At 46.5% G+C, this 12,332-nt stretch overlaps 1 protein-coding gene across 5 annotated transcripts in view; it reads left to right on the top strand.

Annotated features, from left to right (window-relative positions):
• Positions 1-12,332, top strand: part of TANC1 (tetratricopeptide repeat, ankyrin repeat and coiled-coil containing 1) — a 197,949-nt gene that overhangs the window by 53,186 nt on the left and 132,431 nt on the right. For 4 of the 5 annotated variants that reach the window (XM_050969154.1, XM_050969158.1, XM_050969155.1 and 1 more), the window contains one exon: positions 6,266-6,339. The exons of the other annotated variant lie outside the window; for it this stretch is intronic. In XM_050969154.1, coding sequence (XP_050825111.1) covers positions 6,266-6,339 — 74 coding nt within the window. Of the gene's footprint in view, positions 1-6,265; positions 6,340-12,332 lie in introns of those variants that run through there. 5 annotated transcript variants of the gene reach the window in all.

Below are 12,332 nucleotides of genomic sequence, written 5' to 3'. Positions count from 1 at the left end.
ATGAAATAAATATTTAAAAAAAAAAAACCCCAAAATTAAATTCACTATCTCAAGTCAATGTGAGAAACTTAAAGTATTGGCTTCTGCATCTAACTCAGTTGTCTTCATCTTCATTTTCCTGTTTGTTCATAATCTGGAAAAGAACAACATGTTTTCCTGCTTTTTCAGGTCCCAAACTACTTCTCAATTTAAAATGAATTAGTGCAAAGGAAGAAAATATTCTTTCTATGCCAACAGAAGAAGCTACTGCTGTTAAAAATGAGATCATCACTTCAACAGTCTCTGAATCCAAGTGCTTAAGTGACTTCTTCCAGTTCCCTGGCGTGACTTTCTTTAAAACATCATCAGCAAACATATATTTCTTGAATGGTTCTTATTCCCAAGCTGGCTCTCTTTTACAGCCTGCTGCCATTATAGGTTTTCCTTTCTAGTGAGAGAATGGTGTGGCAGATCTCAAATCAGTGAAGGCTACACTCAGAAAGACCTCAAGACTTCTGGAATATGCTGCTCAAACAGTTTCACTGTTGTTTCTACTGCCTGTCCTTCCCTTCTCACATTTATCTCCAGACTTCTTCTCCTTGTCCAGATCTATTCTGCCCCCAACAATCTTCTATTCATTGAACTTTTTGAAACTTTGCACTTTTAGAGGGAGGTAAGGGTTTGACTCTGTGTACACAAATTTGCAGAGAAACAGTTGAGTTGAGGTCTGTTATTTCTCACCTCTATATATTATTTATTTAAAAACATTTTTGCTGTTAACAAGCATATTATCTCTGGAGAAACAAATCCACAGTTTGAGAACTGCAAAACTAAGCATCTCTGATGGTATCTTCTAAGTTGAGCACTGAGTCCCATTGGGTAGATAGAAAGATTAACCTAAATAATCCATACAGAAGCCTGTGGAGCCCCATAAGATTGAGTCCCTAATCCATGAATTATTGGAACTCATTTACAAAACTTTTCTTAAACATTACATGAATATATTGTCTCATACTATAGAATTAGAATTTATAATCTCTATTACATTATAGCTCAAAGATATCTCATCATGGATCTTAATTAAAATGATCTTTAGATAGGATTTTTTCCCCTCAAAAAGCATTTTATAAAAAAAATTCAATTTAAATAAAATCCGATTTTTTTTTAAATCATTGATTTTTATCCACCCTGTTTGTCAGTGCAACTTTTGTTTAGATTATCTTTTCAGTATCTAACAAAGGACTTTTTTTCCCCCTCTAAGGTCTTGTCTTACTATATTAGAACTTACCATGATGCAGAAATTGACCTACTTGTGTGTATGTCTTCACCTCCCCTGTGCAAAATTTAGATGGTGCAGTGGAATGATTCCAGGTTTCTAATTTATATGAAACTTATGCTGTACAGGTTATTCATGGAATCCTAAGGACTGTTTGCTATGGTGACTGTTTTTCTGTTTTATAAAATGGTGTATAAATTGTTCAGAAAGTTAAACTTTTCAGATAGAAGACTGATTATTGTTGCTTTTTCTGTTTATTCCATATGGATTTTGTATAATTCAGTTACAGTATTCTTCTTCAAGTAATGTCCTGATGGGTGCTCCACTGTAGGTGTGTCTGCGTCCCTGCACTGCTGATCGGAGAACTTTGGTAGCAGTGTCCGTTGGGCCTGCACATGCATTCTCTCTTCGTACTGGGCCAGGAGGCTAGCTAGTGCCCAGGCTAACTGTTCTTAGTTCCTTCACAAGTGCCTCTGGCTAGAGACAGACCCTTTAGCTGTCCATTAGTGGGTTGTTAATCTTTAGCTTTTAGAAACCCTTTAGCCTTCTTTTGGCTTTTATTTGACGGAGCCTTAAAAACCCACAACAACATAGAGAAAAGACATTGTTCTTGTGTCGGCTTCCAGCAAGGAGAGGGGAACCCACCTTGACAAGGGTATGCCTGGCTCTCCGAGCTTCAAGAAATGTGGCACTTACAGTGAAGCGATCCTGGTTGTGGACAAGCACTCCAAGTTCATTTGCTGCCTTGACGAGGGTCACATCCAACAAAGGTGTTTCCTCTGCCAGCAGCTCCAACTGAGATTGTGCAAGGACCGAGAGCTCTGCCAAAAAATCATCTTTATGGAAGCGCCTCTCCGATCCCAGCCCTCCAGAGGACATAAATCTTCTTTTCAGATTTTGACTTTGAAGGATAGTGGGTCAAAGAAACAGTCCGAGGACTCCTCTCACAATTTGAAAAAGAGAGTGGGAAGTCCTCTCAGTGAGCCCAGGGATAGCCAAAAGTGATCACCATCTCGCTTGGTATCCTGGGACTGAGATTATCTGGCACTCATGTCTTGCAGTGACCATCGGTGTCTGGTACTGTTGATAGGCCCATAAACCCTTTTGGCATGGGAATTGAATCTTTGGTAGAGCGAGATGAGGGCAAACACCTTAAGATGCTCCTGGTGTGTGAGCTGTTGGTGGTACCATCCAGCACCGGAGAGATCAGTATGGCAAAGTTCCCATCTCCCCCAGCTTTGCCACTAATGCTGGGACACTCGGTACCAGCAGAATTCTATCAGTCTGGTGCAGTGGTGTAGCTGGGAGTGGAAATTTGAGTGGGCCTCAACTTTTGAATGGATGGGCAATAAGACTCTGGTAGCTCAGCTTCTTCCTTGACACCTAACCCTTTTTCGTAGCCCTGGTGCTCCCAAACAAAGGGCTTCACCTGCCAAGCTGGGCACACGCATGGGGTAGCTCAGAAAATGGTAAGGCAGAGCTGTTGGAGTGTAGCTTTCTGAAGGGCAGGTTCATAACTCCGTCCTGGATTTCAGGTGCCTGAGTGACACTCCAGAGCTGCTCTGGCAGCACTATACCCCGGCTCAGATTTGGGTGGGCCTAGATGTGGCCCACCCAGGCCCACCTGTGGCTACACCCCTGGTTCAATGAGCTGGCTATGTTGGAAGCTCCTGACTATCTACCTCTCAGTACCAAGATCACGGAATCAACCCATGGTCAACCAAGAGCCATTTTCCCACAATCATGCCATGCCCCTCTGATGACAAATGATGGTTCGAACAGGGTTTCTCTATACTCTTCCAAGCGCCATATGGGACCCAGTATCAACAGGGTTTGGGAATGTGCCACCAGATGGCACTGTCACCATCTGGGTAAAGTCACTCGTGGGCACCTGCATCAGGCCCTATGCTACAGCATTGACCATACTGGAACCCCAGGCGACAACACCAACAGCCTGCCTTGAGGGCACTGACCGTCGCCTGAGAGCCTCCCAGGTATACCACCTTAGCTACAGCATCACAGTCCTCAGAACCCCAACAAATGGAGGAGCAAGTGGTGAACACAGAGGAGGGGGTCACACCCAAGGCCATATCCTCTTCTTCCCTGGACAAAGCGGTCATGACGTCGCCACCTTCCATGGCAGATGACTTCTGTTTGGTCCAAGAGCTGGCGAAGAGAGTCGACGACACCCTCTGCATACCATTGTAGGAGGTTAAAGATATGCACCACCAGCTTACCCACATCCTCTGTGCTTCCTTTAACTCCAAAATCACCCTGCAAATCAATGAGGCCATCCTAGACCCAGTTAAGATGTTGTAGCAAACCCGGCCTCAGTGGCCCCCGACATGCAAGTGGGTGGACAAAAAATACTATGTTCCCACAAAGGAATCAGAGTTTCTATTCACCTACCCACCGTCCAATACCATCATGGTGTATGCTGTGAACTCTCGTAGCCAACAGAACCCCTCTAGGACAATGGCCTAAGATAGAGCCTGGAAGTGCCTTGATGTCTTTGGTAGGAAGGCATATTCCTTTGCCACCTTACAGTTTCGAATTGCAAACTATTAGGTGCTCACGGCAAAGTACAGCTATACAAATTATAATAAATTATACTACTTTATTGATAATCTGCCAGAGATCTCTCAAGATTCCTTCAAGGCCATCATCCAGGAGGAGCAACTGGTGGCAAAAACATCTATGCAGTTGGCCCTTGATGTCACTGACACAGCTGCCAGGACCATCTCCATGGTTGTGGTGATGAGATGGGCATCGTGGCTGCACCTCTCCTTTCCCGAAGGAGGTGCAGACCATGGTGGAGGACCTTCCCTTTGAGGGTGTGAAGCTCTTTTCTGAGAAGACTGACACCTCTCTCCATTCCTTGAAGGATTCCAGGGCCACTCTCAAGTCACTGGGAATCTATACACTGGCGCAAAAGAGATGTTGTTTAGCCCTCAACACCAACAGAGTCCTTATTTGTCCCAGTTTCTGTCACAATGGAACAATTGGCCCCAGCGGAAAAAGGGAAAGCCTTTCAGCTCCCAGTCCTTGATCCAATAACCTGGCCCTAAACACTGCTTTTGATGGGCAGGTTAAGGTACCGTGAGACTACTCCCCACTACTTTTTGTGACCATGCACCCATTTGGCCACCATACAGCAGCGTTCCGCAGTACCTGGGAGTGCTAACCTTGGACAGATGGGTCCTAGAGATCATCGGATCCGGGTATTCCATCCACTTCACCTTCCTACCCCCTCCACAACACCTTTCCCTTTCCCCTTTTGGGGACTCTTCTCACAAGAGTCTACTATGGTGGGAGATAGATTGCCTCCTGTAGTGAAGAGCCAAAGAACAAGTACCTCAACATTTACGAGTCAAGGGGTTCTACTTTCGTTATTTCCTAATACCCAAAAGGAAGGGAGGTTGAAGACCCATCCCGGACCTCGGAGCTCTCAACAAGTTCATCCAGTCTCAGAAATTCAAGATGGTCACCTTATCGACGATCATTCTATCACTGGAACAGGGAGACTGGTTTTTGGCCCTCGACTTACAAGATGTCTGCTTTCCCATTTCAATACTACAGGCTTACAGATGTTTCCTCAGGTTCCTTCCCAAGAGGGTACTGCTCAGGAGCACCAATAGGGACGCTACTCGAAGGAGAAGTTACTCACCATGTGCAGTAATGATGGTTCTTTGAGATGTATATCCTTACGGGTGCTTCCTCTCCTTTACTTCGGAGTTCTCGCTATGATTCTGCAGTAGAGAAGGAATTGAGGAGAGTTAGTCTGTGTGCACTGGCTAGCCTTGTGGCACAGCATGAGGAGAAACAGCGCATTTGTGGACCGAATGGACACTGCTACCAAAGTTCTTTGATCAGCAGAGCATGGATACAGACACATCTACAGCGGAGCACCCATAGGGATGCATGTCTTGGGGAACATTGTTACTGCACAAGGTGAGTAAATTCTTACAGTACATATTAGTAATAATTACTTTATTTGCTTGTTGCATGCTATATGCTTGTTTGACACTTAAAAGAAAAGAGAGAAAAAACAAAAGCTGTAGAGTTGTGTTCTTCCATTAGAAGATCCTTAAGCTAAAATGAGGTTGAGGACTCCGATACTTCAGGAAGTTTAGTGAAAAAGTTATGTTTAGGGACCATTTCTTCTTAGAGTAATACCCGTGTGCTCTCTTTCATTCATTGTTTCATATTCATTTCCATGAGAACTAGAACATTTTGTTTAGAAATTTCTCTTCCAAATGTTTCTTCTCTTCTCTTAGTCTGTAACTTTCTGAAACTAATTAGCTGCTGCAGAAGTTGATACAGAAAATTAGGTTTTTTAGACTGTAGAATGGGAGATGAGGAACAGAAACTGGAATTTTATTTTTAATGCAAAATTTCGTGGTAGTGATGACTCATGATTGTGGGGCAAAACAGTGCAAAGATGGTTTTAAATAAATTGGCTTCTTAGTGGCATGAGTTGTGGGGGATTAAGTTAGTAAAAATATTTGTTCCATATAGAAGTTCTATTGTACTTACTCTTTATATCAGCATTTGAAGGTGCTGATAAGTTGTACTGTCAAGTGTTGTTTTTTTGCCACCTTCACTCGACCTCAAGTAGGTATTGTTTTGTCTAAATTTATTTTCCTCCTCCTTGATGAACTCCGGTCAGGAGCAGGCATTCTTTTGCTAGAGTGTCTTACAGTAACTTATCCAGGTTTAGCCTCATAACCTTAATTATATGTGGAATGTGGAGAATGCTGTATGTTGTTTTTGCTTTATAACAAGATAGTGAACCCTTAATCACTTGGTTCAAGTATTAAAACATTCCTTGCAGCTTCAGTATTTGGTTTGACCAGTGTAACTTGGTTAAAGAAAATTAATGTAAACCATCAACATGTTTCAAATGAATACCCTCGTATTTAGTTTTATCTTCCTTCTGTCTGTTGCAATTTTCTTTTTGGGTGAACTTTATTATTAATGATGTATTTAATTTTTTTTTTCTTCCTTCAGGAGCTGTATTAAAATGTTAAAAGCGGTATTAAAAAAGAGCCGAGAAGGTGCAAAGGGAAGCAAGAGGGAATCAGGTATGAATATTGAAATATTGCTATACTGTAGATCTAATAATAACTCATGAATTCAGCATTTAACATTTTCATAAGTGGATATTTTAATTTTAATATTTTCTTAAGGAAATTGCAATTCTTCAAGTATATTTAAACAGAGTTTAATTATTTTAAGAGCCAAGACAAATTAATGGTAAAAAATTACTTAGATTCTTTTAGATAAAAGTTATTGATAAATATCTGTGGTTTATGGACATTCACTCTAAGTAACTCAATATTATTTGAGACGATATGTCCCAAATGTGTACTTTGATATAGTACTGTCTGAAATCCATAAAAAGTGCTTTATTTTATTTTTTGTGAATTATAGCTGATGCCATAAACCCACTCATTCTCTAGTTGTCCATAGTTACGGCTAGGATTTAGTCATGGTTATTTTTAGTGAAAGTCATGAATAGTAAACAAAAATTAACAGCCTGTGACTTGTCCATGACGTGTACTATAAATACTCCTGACTAAATCTTAGCAGCAGGGCTGGTGTGTGTGTGTGTGTGTGTGTGTGTGTGCGCGCGCGCTGCTCTGGGGAGTGACGGGGTGTGTGTGCAGTGCTTGGGGGGACCCAGGAGCCAGGGACATCAGCTGCTGGGAGCCACTGAGGCTAGCAGCACCAGCTGACGGGGGCCACTGAGCAACAGCTGCTCCCGCTGCCCCTGGAACCACTGCTCAGGCAGTCTCCGGGGCCAGCCACACTGGCTGCTGCTCAGGTGGTCCCTGGGGCCAGCTGCCCGGGGCTGCCTGAACAGCAACCAGTGCAGCTAGCCCCAGGGACGCTTCAGGGCACTGGTGTGGCTGGCCCCGGGGCTGCCCAGGTGGCTGGCTGTGAAGCTGCTCCAACAATGGCCGATGTGGCTGGCCCTGGGGCCAGCTGCTTGGGCGGCCCTGTGGACAGCCATACTGGCTGCTGCAGAAGTCACGGAGCTTGTGGAGAGTCATGGAATCCATAGGGTTACCAAATTTCTGTTTGCAGAAAACCCAACACCCCTTCCCAAGGCCCCTCCCCTTCTCTGAAGCCCCACCCTCTGCCCACTCTATCCTACCTTCCTCTGTTGCTCGCTATCCCTCACCCTCCTCACTTGCTCATTTTCACCGGGCTGGGGCAGGGGATTGGGGTGCGGGAGGGGGTGAGGGCTCTGGCTGGGAGTGCAGGCTCTGGGGTTGGGCCAGGGATCAGGGGTTTGGGGTGCACGAGTGGGTGTGGGCTCTGGGTAGGGGCTGGAGATAAGGGGTTTGAGGTGCAGGAGGGGGCTCCGGACTGGGGCTGAGGGGTTTGGCGCATGGGAGGAGGCTCCAGGCTGGGAAAGGGGCCTGGAGTGTGAGAGGGGGTGAGGGTTCTGGTTGGCGGGGGGAGCTCCGGGGGGGGGCCCAGGGGTTTGGAGTGTGGGAGGGGGAGTGGGCCGAGGGGTTTGGAGTGTGAGAGGGGGAGTGGGGTGTGGACTCTGGGAGGGAGTTTGGGTGCAGGAGGGGGCTCAGGGTGTGGGGTGGGCTATGGGTGGCGCTTACCTGAGGCAGCTCCTGGAAGCGGCAACATGTCCTCTGGCTCCTGGGTGCAGGGGCAGCCAGGGAGGCTCCGCATGCTGCTCTTGCCTGGAGGCACTTCCCCTGCAGCTCCCATTGGCCGTGGTTCCCAGCCAGTGGGAGCTGCGGAGCCAGTGCTTGGAGCGGGGACAGCACGCGGAGCCTCTCTGGCCACCTCTGCACCTAGGGGCTGCAAGGATGTGTCGCCACTTCTCGTGAGTCACTCAGAGCCAGAGCAGGGAGCCTGCCTGAGGCCCGCTCTGTTGACGACTGGACTTTTAATGGCCCGGTCAGTGGTGCTGACTGGAGCCGCCAGGGTCCCCTTTCGACCGAGTGTTCTGGTTGAAAACTGGATGCCTGGTAACCCTAGGAATCTCTGACTTCTGCAACCTCTGACAGACACAGAGCCCTATCCGTAATGTCTTTCAGGAAAAATAGGATAAGTGACCTACATTTCTAAGCCATGTCTATATGGGGACATTCAGGAAAGTAGTTAATTCCCTGTAAAAGGTGTGAAATCAATGTGTGTAAATTGAAACATGTTAAAGCCCTTTCGGATGCTCTTGTTCAGGAATAAAGTGGCTTTAACTCACTGTAACATCCTCTGGAGAACATAATTTATGCTCATTTTTAGTTGATTTGCCTTAACTTTCCCAAGTGTCGTGTAGACAAACCCTAAGTTTCATTAAAAAAATAGAAAACAGAGAAAACACCCAAAATGATTAATTCTGGCTGCCATTAGGTCTCAGGAAGAAGAAAAGGGCATCATCTTTGTGCCTTAGCTGATAGTGGGGATAAGCAGGCTTCACTTCAGACTGCAAGCTGCCTGAAAAAGGGTATTACATGCTTCCAAATACCGTACGCCCCTTACTACATGTCTGTCAACCAAAAGAAAAACCTACTATGTTACTAGAACATTATTAAGGTTGCAAAGTCAAGCACTCAAAAGTTAGGAGGTGCCAGAATTAAGGTTGTCTGTGCAACCTTAATTTGTTCCCCTTGTGCATATGCATTATAATACAGTCTTTAATTATATGATCATGTACTACATTTTCCCACATGGACTACTTCGTCATGCAGGGCAGGATGGACCTGCTCTGGGGATGAACCAGGGTTGTGTACTGAAGATGACTTGCTGGATCCTCTGCAGCTTGAGGTCTTCAAACCACGATTTGAGGACTTCTGTAACTCAGACATAGGTTAGGGGTTTGTTACAGGAGTGGGTGGGTGAGATTCTGTGGCCTGCATTGTGCAGGAGGTCAGACTAGATAATCATAATGGTCCCTTCTGACCTTAAAGTCTATGAGTCTATGACAGTTGTCTGCAGCACCTCTGCTTCATTTGTTATAAAGTTGGAAGGTGTGTAATGAATGAGGCAGAGGACTTCAGGAAGAGAATTGATGGTTACATGGTTTAACATAGTTGAATGGGGAATGGATCTACCCCTGATTGTGCCACAAAATTCCTATGTGATGCTAAGCAAGACATTTTAAATCAAATTTTTCAGGTGGTCACTGATTGTGTGATCCTCATTTTCTAGGTGCTTGACTTCTGATTTGCAGAAATGCTGAGCACTCACGACTGCAACTAAAGTTTATAGGAACTGTGCTTTATATGTTCAGATTGCTATATAATGCTAAGTATTCTGGAAAAATGATATCCTAGGTGTGTCAAATTGGGCACTCAAAATTATTGTATACTTGGGACCTTAATTTCTCTATGCCTCACTTCACTATCAGTAAAATAAGAATATTATCCCTTCATTTCACAGGGGTGTTTTTTAAATAAATTAGTGTTTGTGAAGCATTCAGATACTTTAGTGATGAGTGCCATAGAAAGCCCATAAGGAAATTAACAATTTTGTCAACAGAGCAGAGTTTGAAGAAGCTGGGTGTCCAGTAAATAAGACATGGGGCCACACATCGAACAAGAACAAAACAAAATATTGAATACTTACACCACAAGCGAGCACCGTCCATCCTGCACTGTCAACAAGGCAAGAGTCCTGTGAAAAAAAAAGATAGTATGTAATCATGTAATTGGACTGTGTCACAATGCATACGTACAGGGGAACAAAATTAAAGTGGCCTGGATAACCTTAATTCTGGGATTCTTCTTTGAGTGCGTGCCATGTGTATTCTGCAGTAGGTGTCTGTGCTTGCCATGTGCACTGGTGCCGGAAGTTTTTCCCTTAGTAGTGCCTGTAGGGGGAGTGCTGCTGCGACCCCTGGAGTGGCGCCGCTGTAGTGGCGCCATAAGGGGAGCCACACACTCCCCTCACCCTCAGTTCCTTCTTGCTGCCAGTGATGGTGCATTGGAACTACTCGCTCCAGCTTTGCTGCAGCTCATCTCAAATCTTGTTGGTTGTTCAGTAGTACCTCTGTCAGTTAGTTAGTAAAAGTTCTAGTTTAGTTAGTTATTCTTCGGGCCGGGTCATGCCCCAGGGTTTAAATCGTGTGAGTCTTGCAGACGTTCAATGCCCAGGAGTGACCCGCACACCGACTGTCTCTGCTGCCTGAGTGAATCCCACATCAGTGACCGCTGTAAAATCTGCAGGTCCTTCAAACTTACGTCAAAAAAAGAGAGAGACATTAGACTTAGGGCCCTTCTCATAGAGTTGGCACTGGCTCCTACCCCGGTGCACTGAGTGGAATTGGCACTGGATACTTTGTCTTCGGCGCATGGCGATCCCCTGGCACCTTCCGTTGGCCGGCACCGCTCTCTGTCGAAAAAGCAGAGGAAGGCTTTGTCATCTCAGAAGCGTAAAGAGAGGCATGGGGGGAGGCTAGACCCATGTCAGGCAACCCCTATCATGGTTCCTCGGTACTGTACAAGGAGTCAGATCAAGGGGTGGACCCTGTGGCATCGGTCGATATGCAGAGCCCAGTACTGGCTTCCTTCCCTGCACCAGATGACAAGATTGCAGCTCCGCCTCCCTCCGTACCGCAGGAGGACTTCAGGGCCCATCAGGAGCTGCTGAAGTGAGTAGCATCCAGTCTCCATCTCCAAGCTGAGGAGATGGAGGGACCTTCGCACTTGCTGTTTAACTTTCTCTCATCCTCGGCACTGGGCAGAGTGGCCCTCCCGCTCCATGAAGGGGTGGCCAACATCTCCATTGCCCTCTGGCAAACACCGGCCTTCTGGCCCTGATATCAAAAAAAGGCGGAGCACAAATACTTTGTGCCCACGAAGGGGCATGAATACCTCTATACTCACCCGGCCCCCAACTCCCTACTGGTGGAATATGTGAACCACAGGGAAAGACAAGGCCAACCAGGACCCGCACCCAAGAATAAAGACTCCAAAAGACTGGACTCGTTTGGCAGAAAGCTTTATTCGTCCTCCAGCTCCGGATAGCCAACCACCAAGCCCATCTCAGTTGATATGAGTTTACCTTGTGGGGTCACTGCCAAAATTCGAGCCCTCCCTTCCAGAGCATGAAAGGAAGGAATTCAGTCACTGGTAAAGGAGGGCGCCGCTGCCGCAAAGGCTGCTTTGCAGGTGGCGGCAGATGCGGCTGATATGGCTGCTCGATCCGTGGCTTTGGTATGCAGCCCTGGACCTTCAGGACGCATACTTCCATATCCACATATTCGAGGGGCACAGACACTTCCTCTGCTTTTTAGTAGGACAGGACCACTACCAATTTATGGTCCTCCTCTTTGGCCTGTCCACCGCACCCAGGGTGTTCACGAAGTGTATGGCGGTAGTGGTGGCCTAGCTCAGACACTGAGGGATACAGATATTCCCCTACCTAGACGACTGGCTGCTCAAGGGCAGCTCGCTGTCCCAGGTACGCAACCACGTGGACTTGCTCTTGGCCACATGTGCCAAACTAAGCCTCCTAGTAAACGCGGCCAAGTCGACACTGGTCCCAGTGCAGCGCATAGAATTCATAGGTGCTGTCCTGGATGCCTCCAAGGGGATAGGCTCCGGACCTTGAAGAGGCTTATAACTTTGGTCTCAGAGTTCCCTGTTACCATGGCCAGGGCACGCCTACAGCTCCTGAGCCACGTGGCAGCGTGCACGTACATGGTCCGCCATGTCAGGCTTCGTATGAGGCCCCTCCAGCTCTGGTTGGCCTCAGAATTCTCCCAGGCCAGGGACAAACTCGATAAAGTTCTCTCGGTACTGGTGCGGGTGATTGCCACTCTACAATGCTGGTCCTGCTCCAGGGAATTCCTTTCCGGGACCCGACCCTGTTGCTCGACCTAGTGTCCGACGTGTTGGACTTGGGCTGGGGGGCACATATAGGGACCTCACAGACCCAAGGTTTGTGGTCCACTGGAGAGCTATCCCTTCACATAAATGTCGGGGAACTCAGGGCGATACATTTAGCTTGCATGACTTTCAGCTTGCAGCTACACTGCAAGGTGGTCAGAGTACTCATAGACAACTCTGCTGCGATATTTTATATCAACAGGCAAGGCGGGGTGGGG

This window comes from Gopherus flavomarginatus, chromosome 10 (assembly GCF_025201925.1).
Source record: "Gopherus flavomarginatus isolate rGopFla2 chromosome 10, rGopFla2.mat.asm, whole genome shotgun sequence".
In the NCBI taxonomy this organism is placed as follows: domain Eukaryota; kingdom Metazoa; phylum Chordata; order Testudines; family Testudinidae; genus Gopherus; species Gopherus flavomarginatus.
The sequence above is the reverse complement of the archived record's forward strand: the minus strand, read 5'-3'. Positions and strand labels throughout refer to the sequence as shown.